General features: G+C 41.6%; 1 protein-coding gene across 6 annotated transcripts in view; it reads right to left on the bottom strand.

The window, feature by feature from the left end:
* Positions 1 to 360: 360 nt before the first annotated feature.
* IKZF2 (IKAROS family zinc finger 2) overlaps positions 361 to 16499 on the bottom strand; it is a 100547-nt gene continuing 84408 nt past the window's right edge. For 4 of the 6 annotated variants that reach the window (XM_081835770.1, XM_081835771.1, XM_081835772.1 and 1 more), the window contains exons 7-8: positions 10104 to 10247; positions 361 to 4664 (exon numbers count right to left, since the gene is read on the bottom strand). In XM_081835770.1, coding sequence (XP_081691896.1) covers positions 3940 to 4664; positions 10104 to 10247 — 869 coding nt within the window. In that variant the 3' untranslated portion in view covers positions 361 to 3939. The remainder of the gene's footprint in view (positions 4665 to 10103; positions 10248 to 16499) is intronic. The other 2 variants (XM_081835774.1, XM_081835773.1) reach the window with 1 other exon arrangement.

Raw genomic sequence — 16499 nt, 5'->3', positions numbered from 1 at the left:
ACAGAAAGCGATGCCTCTTTACTTTCATCGCTAACGTTAATCAGCAGGAATGACACTTCCCCACCTGCCTCATATAGCCCAGTTTGACAGAGGAGTTCCTGGCAACATATGCCCCATTCCAGGACCTCACACCCTGTCCTTCTGAAACCCTTCAAGGATGCTGATGGACACATTTCTATGGGAAACAAAAAGCATGCTAGAGCTGCCCACCCCCCAAAGACCTATTTTGTGATTGGACTTCTTGCTGTCTGAGTTCTTCCAACAATTGTGGAAGTGCACATCATGCGGTGCAATGCAATGGTGGGGCTGATTCGGTGCGGACACAACTTTACTTTCAATAGTCATCTTTGTGAACCCTTCAGGCATGGAAGCTATTCCGTGGTATCAGTTCGGGGGGTGGGGGAAATAGTCGCTCAGAATGTGACCCACACGACTGAGAGCAAGAAGGAAGAGTGTTAGTGGCAGATAGTCCTTCCTGAGCTCTGCCTGTACCATGATTGCAAATTACAAGGACAAAGGGAGATTATAAAACCATTCGGTTGAAAAAGACAGGGACTGGAATCCAAAGAGGCAACTGAGTGTGTCTCAAGTGTGCACCCATTGTTTTGTTTTTTCTGAGCGGCGTTTTTTTAGAATATTGCCAACCTGCTTTAGGTCATACATCATCCTGGCAACCGGGAAGAGTGGAAACAGAAGGAACTGGTTGCTTTTTCCTTGTGAAAAGCCTTTTGCCTGATTGCCAAGCTGCTTGTTGGGTTAAGAATAGTTCAAAGAGCAATTTGGGTGTGGGTGTGTGGATCTATTGTAAAAGGAGATCAGTAAAAAATGAAAATTTGTTTACACCATCACAATATGAAAATAGTAAGCTCTTAATTAATTTAAACTCTCATTTAAAACATGCTTAAGGGAGCAATCATAAGTCAAAGTGAGCTGTCAGTCAATAAAAGAGCACCTGGATAATTCAGGGCTTTGACATAGTAATTTTTCATCCTGGAATAAAAGATTAAGTAAAAATTAAGAGGCCAACTATACAAATGTGGTCAGAACTCACCATTTTGCCCTAAGATTTCCTGCCAGGAAACCCTTACATCACATCAATATTTCTTCTTGCATTTTAGACGAGTTTATTAATGAAACTTTTAGTAGCTTCTGAATAACAACTGCAGAATACTCTACCCTTGAAACATAGATTGAACCAGCCAAACATGTTTCCTGGAGGAAATCTTAAATCACGCAGTTCCTTTCTGCTATAGCTGCAGACCTGGAAAGGTAAGCAAAGCCACAGGACCAAGCCCTCCTACCAGAGAGGCATAGGTGATAAGCACATATACTGACAAGAGTCACCCTTTTGGTTTTACTGTAGTCAGATGGCTCATAAACATGTCTAAAAACACATTTCTAAGATCCATAACTACTTCCACTTGCAACCACCATAAGGGACATTTTGGGTTTGAATCAATGCTGCCGTGGACCCACATAAAGCAAACTAAGAGGACAGTTGCCCATCCTTCTTGTACTGAGAGAGGATTCATTCGTCAGATACTTTTAAAAACTGAATGAGTTAACTACCTTGTGTTTATTCTAATAGGCTGAAGAAAAAATATACAAACAAAAAACTATAAATAGTCTGCTCAAGATTTAAGAAACAACCTTAAAACCTTATCTAATTCAATTGCATGCACCACTTTTAACTACTCTCTTCGTTTAACAACAAGATGTGCAAACATCTCAACCCAAAGGTTGGGAAAACAACTAAGGATGTAAAAAAAAAGGTGAGGTAGCCACTGTTGTTGTTTTTTTAAAGCAAAACAGTATCTCTAAGCAAAAAAACCACAAACCTATTAAAAATAAAAGTTCAGAATCTAGCTCACCTAAATACAGTCAACGGAGGGCTCATTTACATAACCTCAAGATTTGTAATCTCTTAATTTAGTATAATTTCTCATTTGCTAATGATCAGGGAATTAACTAGAAACTGAAGTGAGTTGCTAGTCAATAAATTATCCTCCAGATAAATTGGGGTTCTTGACTTAGCTCTATTTTAGCTTGAAATGAATGGTCATTTAAACAATATGAGGGCAGTATCTCTCATTTGCAAATGTCAGCAGAATTTACAACTGGCTGTGAACTCCCAAGTACACAGCAAAGAGATGGGAAACGTTTGTGTGTGAGAGAGAGACACTAGAGAGGGAGAGAGAAGAGGGAATTAAGATTGCTTCACACACGATTGTTTTCCTGTATGTTGTAAGAATTCCATTTATCCTTACATATACTGTCATTCATGAAACAAGTATCTATTTTATTATGGCTAGATAGATGGAAACCACATACCATGGGTTTCATATGTTTACTTGTGGCAAAATAGACATTTGTGAATTTTTTACAAAACATGGAAGTGCCCCCCAACCCAAAATTTGTGTAGAAAAAATGCCATGTGTGAAGCAGTTCTAATATTCTCTGGAAATCTTTGCATATGTAAACTAGAAATGTTGACTGAAACATGAATCAACTGCCACTGCAGTAAGATCAGGTTGGAGAGGTGGGGCTGCTTCCCAGACATCCTGTCCCTGCAGTTGCTGAGACATACCAGGAGTGGGAGGGGGGGGGAGGCAATGGTGGAGCCAGTCCGGTTCTCCTGCTGGTGCGTTTGCACCACACTGAGCTTGCCGCCACGACAGCAACAGCAGTGGCAGGAGGTCAGATAAGCAGTGCCACCCCACCAACTGCCACACAGCATTCAGAATGACAGAAGCAACCCCAATCCATGATGCTTTGCTAACTTTAAGTCTAATTTTAGATGGCTGTTGAGCAATTAACACTGCAGAGAATAAAATGAAAAATAGAAACATTTCATCATTAAAATGCATTTCTGATTAGTATGCCCAAGACTGTTAAGCAGCAGAATCTGTTACATAAAACTTGACATTTGCACCTCTAAAACTGCATTCCTAAGCACACTTACTAGGAAGGAAACTCCTGCTGAACTCAGTGGAGCTTACTTCTGAGTAAACATGCATAGATCTCCACTAGGATTTGAAAATATCTTTCATTGTACACAGGGCCCAACTAATTAAGTGCCTGGATGAAGCTGGGAAATTAATATTTATGACACAAGAACATCTCAGTAATTCTCTTGCCCTTTGTTTTAAAAGTGCATGTCAGGATGAGTAAAATAATATTGTAGGACTTCCAAGTGTCCTGCAGGATGTCTCGTCATAAATATAAAATCAAGCTTCTATTTTATTGTTTCAGTATTAAACCTAAGCATTTCATTTATATTCAAGAAAAGCAACACAGAACCCCAAGGAAAGTAGTTCACTGTAGGAAGTCTGAGTGAATAATGGTATTTGCTTGTGCTCCTAAATCTAAAGAATTTGGGTTGGCTTTATACTAAACCTCCTCACACCCATGATGGACAATTTTGCAAAATAATATTCCACTCCCAATTCTCAACCCCCAAAATGTATCTACATATTTGAAAGGGCTTTCCTCTGAAATGTGTTTACCTGAAATTGTTTACCAAAAGCTGACAATTTGCTAAGACGTTAGAGCACCTAGTAGAGTTCAGCAGTACCCAAGGTATTACAAAATGTACAGAGAAAAAAACCTGACAGAAATGGACTGCCTTTCGATTTCCACTGAAACAGTTAACACCAGTTTTCAGAGCAAAAGCAACAATAACAACAGAACTACTCTAGTCCCTTGCCTTCCTTATTTCCTTCCTTTCTTCCTTACCACTGGTACCAAGTGAGACTGGGTCCAGTAAGGTTAACAACAAAAATAAAGTTATTTTTTTTAAAAAAGCAACAAAAATAACAACAACAACAAAAGGTGTGTCAACGTCTGAGGAAAAGTGGAATTGTAAGTGCAGTATTTCTTCATGTGCAGTGTCTGCGGGTCCCCGTCCCCCACCTCAGAGTCCCCTTTGGAAGAGAAGGCCTAGTGGAACGTGTGCTCTCCTCGAACAATGTGTGAGGAGAACTCATAGCGGTCCTGGCTCCGGTAGCCACAAATGTTGCATTCTAATGGGTCCCGATAGCCATGACACCCCATGTGGATGGTGTACATGACATGGTCTAGGAAAAGAACTCGGCAGTGCTCACACTTAAAGGCCCTTATCTGCTCTCCTTCTCCGTTGAAAACTTTGTAGATATCCTTTAAAGAGCCCTTAGATGCTTTTGTGACATCCAAAGCCTTGGAGTCCTCCTTCATGTAAGCTGGGCTTTGCTTCCTTTTGGGATTTAAGGCAGGGTTTTCCTGGTAGGACTGGTGGTCTTCATGGCTGCTCTCTGAGTCAGAGGGATCCAGGCCACTATTGCTGGGAGAAGCCTCTCTTTCCTGGGGCTGACTCTTTGGTCTGATGAGGGAGATGGGGCCATCCATGTTGTTTTCATTGCTGTCAGTAGTTTCTCTGCTCATTGGTCTTTCTATCCTGTTAGGGTTGTAGACCTGAGCATAAGCTGAACTTATGACGGGGGCTACATCAGCAATTGTGCTTGGCGTGTGCTGCATCAGGGGGTGAAGTGCCTCTGCCCCAAGGTAAGAAATGGCGTTGTTGATCGCTTGGTCCATCATGTGAGTCTGCATCAGCTCAGTATCTCTCTCATAGGGCAAGTTCGTGTCAAAATGTATATCAGGGTAACCATATCTTATGAGCTTCTCACCTACATGAGAAGAACAACAATAGAGAAACAATAAGGAAACAATCTGTTATTAAACATGAAAATACAGAAATGTTTTGTGCATCCATTTTGTAAGGCAGGACTCTGAACTAAATTAAATTTATTACATTATTAAATTTATTAAATTAAATTTATTACACTAAATTAGCAAGAGTGGAATCAAAGTGAAAAAGGAATGGGGAAAATCATCCTATGGATTTTCAGTTTGACTTAACACTCTAGCCCGATGGTTTTCAATCTTTTTGAGTCCACAGTTCCCTTGACCAACTACATTCTTTCTGTGGCACTGCAATGCAGTGGAGCAATGGGACTGTGTGTTTAGGCCCATTTCCAAGGTTACTCTTGGCCTCTCTCATGATAAGAGTGAATTTCTGTAGCAGGGAGCCTTTTGCATCCATGAAGGCTTCGCCCATGACTAAGAATCCTGATATTTTAGGGGTTCTCAGCTTCATAGGAAGTATCAGTGGTCACGAAAGGATTCCTGCTGCATAAGTCCACTCTCATTACAGGAGGAGCTGGGAGATTTACATGGCCTTGGGAATGGTGCTGAATGCATGACCTGGCTGACCCCATGTTGCTTCTTCCCCTTGCTAATGTCTGAATACAGTTTCTGTGGTTTAGAGCTTGTAACTTCAGTCCATAACCAATACAAGGGTTCCACAAAGTGGTTAATGCACTTCAGTATACTTTGCTCAAAATGTGGATAGGATCAATGTGAGCTAATTCTCACGTCACATTTATATTTCCATGCCTCTTGCCAAACCTGAAGGAAACCTGAAGGAAACATACACATGTAAAATACACCATGTATATCTTTAAAATACTCCAAAATAGTGAATGGGAATGCTGGTCCTCTAGCAAAGGCAGTTTTGCCCCCCCCCCCCCCGCCTTTAGCTGGGATGGGGACACACGGATGGCAATGCAACTACCCCAAGGCAGGGGACATCCAGCAGGAAACATCTGACCAACCTGGGGCAAGGACTGAAGGTCTGCAAGGGCTAGCACTAGAAAGGCCAGTGTGAAGATGCAGATGTTTTCTTTTTAATGTTCAGGCAAGAATACACACCAAGAATGACTACCTCTTTATTATAATAAATGAAGACCAAGCAACAAACCCTTGCCCTCACCTCCAATATATGAAACTAATATGGATTATAGAAGAAAATGATGACTTTTCTTTCCCTCAAAAATGCCCCTGAGCCTATTTGTCTGCAATTTGGCAGGCTTAACATACTCTGGAGAGGTTCCTGTGCCTGAAACTTTTATTTACTTTGGCCAAAAGAGGGAACAGTTATTATAGTCATTTTCCGATTCACCATTACAATGAAGGGGGAACCCTTTCTGCACATCATCTTAGAACCTGATACAGACTGAAGCAGGGAGGGCAAAGAGCAACTCAGAAATATATTGGATTAAAAAAAAAAGACCTCACAAATACAGATACAAGCTGAATCTTGGGTGCCATACACACCAAATATCACCAAATAATGTTTTGTGTTTTCATTCCAGTAGAGACTGCGGAAGGATTGTAACAAAGCTCTCAAGTGCCACAGGGACATCATCTTGTCCCCCTCCCCCTTTAAATTATGATTCATGATAATGACCTGGGATTATCAACTTTTGAAACAAGCCCTGGCATCTCAGATTGTAACATGGGTAAGATTCTGTGTGCCAAAGTGGTCAGGGTACCAATATGATTCAGAAGCAGTCATTAATAAATTGATGGGTGCTAATCACACACCTCATAAAAACCACAAAATTATTCAAGAAAATAAGTTTTTTAAAAAACTATGTTATATGCATAAAAAGTAAACTATTTTTTAGTTCATAAATCCAAGCAAGCTCATCAGTCTGAAGAGCATTATTCACTGCAGGTTTTCAAAACCTAATAGGTTGCCTAGTTGAGGAATTTTCACTATGATTAAAATGATACACTTTTCTATCCTTTACTGCCATAATAACTGCTCCATTAGCTAAAGTAACTAGCTACTGAGATCCAATTAACCACATCATATTATGCCATCTGGAAAACACTGTCCTTCTTCCCATCCCCTTGCTTCCAAGGTGAAGTTGCGCCCATAAATTCACACTGGTGCCCTTCAACAAATGTAATGTTCACAAGTGTTTTTAGTCAGAAACATGCTGCCATAGAGGAGCTGCTAAAATGCTACCACAGAAGGATTTTTTTTAAAAAAAATAGCTATCACTGTATAGTTGTAATTCTCTAACTGAATGACCCTTGTACAATGGAAAAAGGTAAAAATATTGTATTAGTATGTTGCTAAAACTGAATATTTTTAATACAGCATCAGAATAAATTTACATGCACACTGTTCCTTGTCTTGTGAAGGTTTTAGGGTTAAACTTGTATTATGAAGGTGGGGGAACAGACATTAGTTTCACTCAGTTTCACTGTGTGACATGAATACTGATTACCAGGTCTTATTTAGTCTGTTTCAACTTTTTCCTACATTGGAAGCATGACACTTTCCTTCCTTTCTTCTGAAATTTCAACCGTTACACTGAGATTGCTCAGCTCAGAATACCACCTGCAGGTTTCACCGGAGAGTGAAAGGTCAGTCTACTGACTAGAAGGGCCCGTGCTTCTAGCTGTCTCTGTGCCAGAGTGTGACACCTTTCTCTGAAATTCCAGATCTATTGTATCATCTGCTAGTTGGTGCCCATTGTGCTGGGGTTGGGGGTGGCTGGCTAACCAATCTGAAATCAAATTTCACCTAAGCTTTATGCACCTAGTAGATAAAAGCAAGAAAGGTAACTGTCTCTCAGCTTCATTCCCCCAGTTGTTGAAAAGAAATAATGCACCTTTTTTATGGGTTCTGAACATTAATGTGTTGTTAAGGACTGGTCATGTTGTGCAGATGCCTGATGATCGTTTTCCAAAGCAACTACTGTATTCCGAACTTAAAAATGGAAAGTGTAATGCTGGTGGTCAAGAAAAGAGGTTTAAAGACTGTCTCAAGGCAAATCTTAAAAAAATGTAGTATAAACACTGACAACTGGGAAACACTGGCCTGCAAGTGCTCCAGTTGGAGAACAGCCTTGACCAAAGGTGTCGCGGGCTTTGAAGACACTCAAACTCGGGACGCAAGGGAGAAACATCCTAAGAGGAAGGCACGCTGGGCAAATCCACACCATGATTTACTCCCGTCCAGAAACCAATGTCCCCATTGTGGAAGGACGTGTGGATCCAGAATTCGCCTCCACAGTCACTTACGGACTCATTGTTAAAACCGTGTTTATGGAAGACAATCTTACTCGGATACAAGGGATTGCCAAAGAAGAAGAAGAAGAAGAAGAAGAAGAAGAAGAAGAAGAAGAAGAAGAAGAAGAAGAAGAAGAGAGTATAAATGATTCCTGAAAGACACCTGGCCCTTCTCATAATTACCATGATGCCATTTCGGAATTTGCAAACATTTTTTTAAAAAATAACTGGGCACATTGTTTTACATATGATTATCTATTATGAACAAAATTGTCTACTCCACTGAACATGAAACAAACTTTGACTTGGGTCATTTCCTCTCCATGTACACCAAGTGTTACTGGCTGACATACAACTCTTGGTGCCTCAATTCCTCATCCATAAAACAGCCATAATTATGATTTAAATTTCACAAGGATAAGGTAAAAATTGTTTCTCATACTGAACCTCACACGGAGTTCTTATGCTACCTTGATGGCATGGGAACTTCAGTAGTGCTGATCTGTTGTTTGCCATCAAAACAACATGAAAAGTACAGGGTCACTTTAATCCTTTGGAAAATGGGCTAGTGCTGATGTGAGGAGCAGGAGGAGGGGGAATCCCAATATGGATTCTGCCCTTGTGGTTCTGGGTTTCTCGCATTATGGAACAAATGGTACTGGAAGGAATGGCGTTGCGATGGCTCACATGCCATGACAGCATAAGCACCCAATGACAGGGTAGGCAAAATGTCTACATAAATGCAAGACTAGAGTTTGAACCACCACGTGACTCAGTCAACAGAACAAATCTTTAAAGACAAGTAAGAGAGAGGGATACACCTGAAGTTCACCTCACAGCCTTTTCTAGTTGAAAATTCTCCTCCCACTGCTCACAAGGCCATCTATTACCAATTGTCCTATGGGAAGGACTCCCGTCTCCTCTGAACCCACACAGCTAGAGAACTGGGACTGTGAACATCTTGTGGGGGAAATTCTTTTATACCTCTATTTATTCAGAGCGTGCAATGAGGCTTCATGCAAAAACTGTTAAGTGTGTGATTTTCCCAACATTTACTTGAAGTGCAACTAATATATTCCCCCCAGGAGCTTAAGAGACTCAAGGCACAGGCACAACAACAATTTTTATAAAAATCATATATGCTAAGTTGCATATATAGATGTAAGTTCAGCTCTCTGAACAAAGTAAGATGGTGGGTGACTTCTTAAAAAGTAGCTTCTTCTTAAAAAGTAAAACAAAACAAAATGGGGGGGGGACACCAGTGGGCTACCTCCTAGCAATGCCCCTGCACTCCTAGTCTTTCCCCACTATATATCCCGCTCAGTCCATCCAGCTGCGTTTCTTACCTATTCCCTAACATCTTATATCCTTTCATATGACCATATACAAAGGCCAGCCATGTCAGTCATACAGAGGAGTAGCTGGTGTGGTGTTGCCTCCCACAGGGTGGAACAGGGGGGAGGTCAGCTGCCCTGCCCCCAAACCACTGTGGTAAGCAGCAATGACATGGCTGTCCAGAGGCCAGTGGCAGCTCTGGCCCACTGCGCCGTCCACTCCTGGCCATCGATTGTGTCCCTGGAAACTCGAAGATTCTCCTGCACCCACCTTTCTAGGTCTTTTAAATAACAGAAACAAAATGTGTGTGCGCGCACAATTGATTGAGCAGCCTATCCGATATCGCTGATAGCTCTGGAAATATATGAGAAAATGTCATTCTACACTAAGAAGAGGCCAGCTGTAGTTCAGACAGAACTAAAGAAACAGCACTCCTTTAACGGTGTGTATCAGAACAGTGTTGTACCACATAACACTGTTAGGGAAACACTACTAGAAATGGAATATGGGTTTTTAAAATTTTGCCTATCACAGAGTAAGAAATGTCCTCTGTGGAGCTCTTAAGCAATCTGGTGTATATATATATATATATATATATGTGTGTGTGTGTGTGTGTGTGTGTGTGTGTGTGTGTGTGTGTATGAATGAATCTTCAGCTTTCAGTAGTTCCTGGGTTCTTATACTGCAGGTCAAATTGCATGGCTCTGGCCCCATAGCCTATGCACTTCTCTAATCCTCAGCTCCCCCCTCCCCCAGGTATGTCTCATTCTGATTGTGCCATCCCTACATTAGAACATTTAAGAGCTTAGGATATAACAATGAACTACCCCCTACAAACAACAACATGCTCATCTGACGCTTACCCACAAACTTCTGTGGGGTGGAGCTTTTACGCTTTCCCATGTTGCTTGTCAGCTTCTCTATAACAGCAGGTCTTTCAAAAGGCACCAGAGTAACATTGTTGTCCATCCCAGGATCTTGCTCCTTACCATCTTCCATAGTAGATACTACATAAAACCAAAAAGCCAAATCAGATAGAGCTACCTACACTTCCAGGAGAAATTAAGTAAATAAAAGTGGTCAACATTTTTGAGGTTTGCAAACTATAATTAGTCAATGCGTGCCCATAAAAGCACTAGAAAGTTTGGGGAGTCGTTTAATGATGCTCTTGGCCTTTGGTTCTAATAACCTTCTGGGCAAGGGCTCTTTGCAACTGAAGGTGGCTGTGGAGCATGAAGAAACAACTCCACTATTGGGGAAAGGAGATCTGGGATTGGTGAGCTAGATTAAAAGCTATGGATATGTGAATTGCCTCTACAAGCCACTACATTAGGAGTAGTCAACATGGTGTGCACTCCAAACATTCCTGAACTCCAGCATGTGGTGGTCAAGGATTGTGGGTGTTGAAGTCCAGCAACATCAGACTGACACCATGTTTATGCACTACATAAATAACATGCCACATGTTTTCCGGAATCCCCCCAGTTTATTAATTCTGCTTATGAATCAAAGAAATGATGCTTAAGGTTAAGCAGTGCACATACTAATCACACACAATGAGAAACTGCCATTTTAAAATACTTTTGTATTTATTATCTGAAACGAAGCCAATAAAAAATATTTCTGTCTGTTTGCTATTGCTTATTTATAAAATGGCTCCACGTCCACCAGCATGCAGCACAGCTCCAAAATTCTATGGTTCCTCTACCCAGTAGTGAGTGGAGCTGACAACCCTAGACTGCCTGAGTATTGAAGGGCCTGGAAAGGTGAAAAATATGAAGCCTAGATGGAGTAATCTAAACAAAGGCATAGTGGGAGAGGGACTGCATACAGTAGGTGGGGGTAGGCCAAGGAAGAAAGAGTGAGTGAGTGAAGGTATGTAACCTTTTCTTCAGACAGAAAAGAAAGCAGAAGAAAAACATCCCAGTTTTACAGCCCTGCTCTCACAACATATCCAGGGCGAGTGAATGGATGCAGGAGTGAGAGAGACACGATCACATTGGCTGGATCCATCTCTCCCCATCTATGCGCATTCTGTAAATTGCATGCATGGAGTAGACATATGTTCAACTGTACACTGACTCCCTCTTCATGATGGAAACCTAGACAAGCAACTTCCCAGTTGCCAGGAGAGATCCCTTGTGTGCAGCTGTATATACAAAGCAGCTGTATATATGAAGATATTCATCGATCCTCTTTCTGCACATGCTCTCTCAGGCTGGATATGCTGACCGTAAGGCCATCAGAATTACATACTCCTATTTCCTGAAAAAATGATTATGTCAAGAACTTTGAGAAGTATATTTCTTTGCAAAGCAAAACAGCCTATCCTGCATTACAGAGATGAAAACAGGGGCATTTGTGCATTTCTACCAGCCTTTCTGACACCAAGGGTCACTCCCTGAACCAGGACCCTTGAAGAAAGCTCCTCTTTGCCTGCTGCATACAGGATTCCTTTATCCTGGCATAGTGAGCTTCGTCTTCTGAAACAAGGGGCTGTTAGCAAACTGGCTACCGAGACAACATGGCAGCAGCCCTTCAAGAATCCCACAAAATGGCAGGGGGAGGGGGCACACCACGGAACTACTGAGATAAGCACACCATTTACATTTAGGTTAACTAAAGGGGCACCCTTTTTAGACAGTTAGTATGTTTGGTGTAATGCACAAGAGCGAAGAACAATATCACAGTGGCCAACCTCACCTCTGAGTCATGTGCAGACACTAGAAAGGTGACAGTCAGAACAAAACCTGTATGTCTCACTATTTGTCCTGGCATAGGGTCTGTTTTGACAGTTCCCTGAATTGTGTGTAGGTTGGAAGTGGGTCTTACCACCACCACAATTCTGCCCTCCTGGCTGAGTGAATTCAGACTGAACACCAGAAAAGGACATAGGGCTGCACTAAATGCGGATTATTGCAACATTTTCGTACTGACTATTCTATAAGATCCAGACAAGATAGTTCAAAGTATGAAACTAGCAAAAATGACTAGAGGAACAAAGCTAAAGACTACAATTGAAAATGCAGAATTCATTCATCTTTCCCCATGTATTTGGCTAATAATTCTTCCAAATGAAGTCACCCCCACCAGAACAACAAAACAGTCCCCTTTACAATGACAATACTACCTTGGAGAAAAAGTTTTATCCAGAAGTTTTATCCATTTACTGGCTCCCTAAAATCATCTGAACTATTTTCAATTTCACATTGCTCTGTTACTTCCAACAGAATATAAGATATCCCTGCACAATACGTAACCCATCAAGCTGAGCATGTCACCAGCCACATTTTGTGGCTTGCCAGATGTTTGCAAGTTTCTGCAGCTCTAGGCCTGCAACAAGCACAGGTGGCTTAGGAAGCCCCTGAAGAGCTGCCAAACAGGGCTGGGCTGCATTCAGATTAGTGGGACACACATTTTGAAAATCCAGGAGTTTAGCCATGCAACTTGCAGCTCCCCAAAATCAGTCCTCTTTAGATGACCTGCCTCTGATCAGATACTCATAGCAAATACTTTATAAAGAAATAGTTACGATATTTATCTATACAGCTGAAGGGTGGAGCAATGGTACTGAATTTTTTTCTCCCTTAGGCAGAAAAGCAGCTCAACTGTTTAAGCCATTTCAGTCCTCCTAAATTCCAGAGGCTATGGAAGTAAAATAGGAACACTTAGGCTAGAATGACTTGGGAACTTTTTTTTTTTGGTAAGTGTTTATGAAGTTGGTATAAAGCTATGCTGCTATACGCCCCCCCCCCCATTGCTTTTGTTCTGTTTGCACTTCTCACAACAACTTGGCACAGAAGAAAAACAGGTTTCCAGGAAAACACTCTGATAAATCACTCTAATTTATATGTCATCTAGGAGCTTTCTTATCTAGTGAAGATTGCGTCTGAGAGAAGCCCCCAACCTATTCTCTGTCTTCCTTCCTTTTCTGTTCACCTCTAGATAGGCAGAGCTAGTCTTCTCAAGGTGAAAGCAGGCCTTTAGCCTACCAGAAACCTCCCACTCCTGCAGAAGACTCTATACTTCCTCCATCTCAGGACTGGAGCTTCTCTCCTCCAAATATACCTGTGTGATGGTGTCTCTCCCTCTCATCCTTCAAATGTCTTATCAAAACCCCTATTTCCTACTGAGACTGCTAAAACTAAGTATGCATATCCAACCATTAGAAATGTCCATTTTGCCTCCCTTCCCAACATCCTATTCCCTCTTTCATTCCCGTTTTCAGTGCCACATCTGGGGTTTTCAAAAATGAAATACTAGGCTGCGTGTCCATGTGCAGTTTTCATTGGGATCAGAGCTGGGGAGGGAAGAATGAACCTCCCCTCCCTGCATGCTGCAGTTTTGCTAAAACCCGTCATTTCCACCCAACTACCCATGGTATTTAATTTTTAATGCCCCAGATGTAGTTGCTAATCAGGTTGTCCAAGTACAGTAACATCTTGTTTGGACTATTTTCTCTTCTGAGGACCTTTGTAAATTGTCCTCATGTGGAGCTGGAGAAAGGAGCAGCAAGAGAGAGGGAGAGTTCTGCCATGAAGGCTCAGTTGTAGCACAGCCAGCTCTCTGCATCAGGGACACTTCTTGAACTGGGTCTGACGCTGGCTTGGGACTGGCTGTGGAGAAGGATTTGCAGGGAATACTACTTTTGATTAGTTCCTATTATTCATTGCCTACTAATGGCTTTTCATGAACCCCCCCAACTCCCACAATTAAAAGGGGAAACTGACAAAAGAGCAGGAATTCAGAAGAGAGCTATAAACATGACTTAATTTGAGCCGGGCCTAGCTATGAAACCCAGAAACTATTAATACCACTGAACACCTGTAACTGGTCCAACTCATGTCTGATATTAGAGGGCGGAGAGATTTGATCTTCCACATTAAACTTTAGAAGTACCTTTTGCTTATGAATACAGGTAGATCACATCTTACGCTGATTTCACAGCTTTATGCTGGAAATTTAAAATAAAAAATAAAAGGGGCAGGGGAACCCACAAAAGAATGTGTTCTTTCTCTTCCTCTTCCTGGTAAAAGATTCCTGGGGGTGGGAGGGAAATCTCTGGCTCATGGAAACTGTCCAACTGACAATCCATTCCGTTTATCTATTTGTGGGTTGGCTGCCAAGGAACGCGAAATGTTAGAACCTCATTTATTTTGTAAACTTTCTTTTTTTTAATTGCACAGTATGCTCTTGCTGAGACACACAAAGATCGCTCATTTGCCACAGGAGTCCAACTGCCAGTAGAGAAATAAATGGAAGGTTGGAAAGCTCAAATAACAACAATAAAAACCAGAACTCATATTTACTTCTTTCAATATGACTGAGATATGCAGATGATTAAAGTCTGCATCCTTGTTTCCCTCTGATGGTGTGGGGTTTAAGTCATAACCAACTCAAAGTTTCTAAGCAATTGTTATGAACTGGTGCAGCCTGTGCCTATGCATTCTTAAAAATAAGGCCCACTATGTTCAACAGGTCTTATTCCCAATGAAGTAAGAGTGCAGAGGTTTTCAGCATTAGGTTTTTAATTTAAATCAACATTTTTTACAATGCTCATTTTTACAATGGACATGCAATCGAGCAAGGCGTAATGCACATATGTTTGAGGATGCTAGTACATAGCACAACAAGATAATAAAACACAACCAGAGAAAACCACAATGATAGTGACTGAGTCTGTAGTGCTCTGAGCAGTCCTGTTCATAATGTGGGACACAGAGGTTCACTGCTACGCTATTTCTTCCCCTGCCCAGGTGTAACCGCAGTCATAGAATATTGAAACAAGACTTTAAATTCAGGATTTAAGTTAGGCATGCCAGCCAATAATTTCTGGGGCCAGAGTGCATTGACTGATGTACCAACACAATGGCCCAAAGCACAAGTATGTCTCTTGAGCACATTTCCCCAGGCAAATGCATTAAAGGGTGTGTGTGTGACATGAGGGCTTCTTCAAATAAGAACTAATCCTTTTGAATGCTACAAAAACCTAAAATTAACCCCTGAAAATAATGAATAAACTGCTCTGAGGCTGGAGAGGTGGAGAAGTTTCATGGGCACTATCCAATAGCAGCACACAAAAGGTGGACCAGAAACCTACATAAATATACTTCCAGATTTTCCTGCTTTGGGGGCTTTCCAGGGGAATCATAGACTGAATCATTACAAGCCTCCATAAATAAAGCAGTTTGACTAGAAACCATAGCAGGAGAGGAAACATGACTGTGTACTGCAGGAAATTACCGCTATTATATGACCTCTGAGTCTCTGAAAAGCTATCATCCAGGTACAACCAGGTACAACGCATCAAAGACTAGAGAGAAGGTCTTTCAGGGCAGATGTGTGATTTCCAGGAGTGCTAAGAGTCTCAGCAACTCTTTTTTGACAAAAATAAAACAAACGAAGAACAAAATCAGACATTCCACAAATATTCAGAGGGCCCCCAGAATCCAGTGCAGCAGTGATGGTGGGTTGTGAATTCTGGCTCCAGAAATCTCTATGGGCAGCACAACAAGCTTATTAATCAAAACTGAAATAGCACTAAAGCCTAGTTGGTTTCATTTAACTGTGATTGCCACAGTTCCTGACAGACTTATGGTTCCTGTTCTCTTCATAGTTCTAGAGAAAAAGTTGTTGTGAAGGGGTGACTTTTTCCCATTCTTGTGTTGCCTGATTCAAAGTTGCCCACAGTACAGCACAGCTTAAATCCTATTCATTGAGGTGGGATTGATGGACTGGCTACTGTTGCCCCAAAGCATTGGCTACTGTGGCTCAATTCACACTTAGCATTAAAGCATGGTTTGGCAATTGGGAGCATTTGTAATGGGCACCTGCGCTTCCCGCTCTCTTCCCTCTTGCATGTCTCCTTCACTTGGGTTTCTTGGGGTCTTTCTTTTTGCTGACTAGTTTGCCATGATGCCCACATTGGAAGAATATTAGAACCTTGCCTCCAAGCCACAACTTGAAACCCTAATTTGAAATGTGTTTTCAACCATGGTTTGCAAGAAAGGGGCTAATCACAGTTTGCGGTTTTGGACATCACAGCAAACCATACTTAGCAGAAGACAGTCAGCAGGTCAAGGAGGAAAGGAACTTGCACAGAAGCAGGGAAGAGACAGCATGTGATCCCTTGTGTGCATTCCCTATTGCAAAGCCACAGTTTTGTATTATGTCTGAATGGAGTTAGTGGGTACAGTAGATTTTCTGTTCATGGCTCATTGATCTGAGTCTTTGGAAATGTCCTGCAGAGCCAGAGGGCT

The sequence above is a fragment of the Podarcis erhardii genome (genome assembly GCF_964252035.2).
Source record: "Podarcis erhardii genome assembly, chromosome: 1".
Taxonomy (NCBI): domain Eukaryota; kingdom Metazoa; phylum Chordata; class Lepidosauria; order Squamata; family Lacertidae; genus Podarcis; species Podarcis erhardii.
The sequence above is the reverse complement of the archived record's forward strand: the minus strand, read 5'-3'. Positions and strand labels throughout refer to the sequence as shown.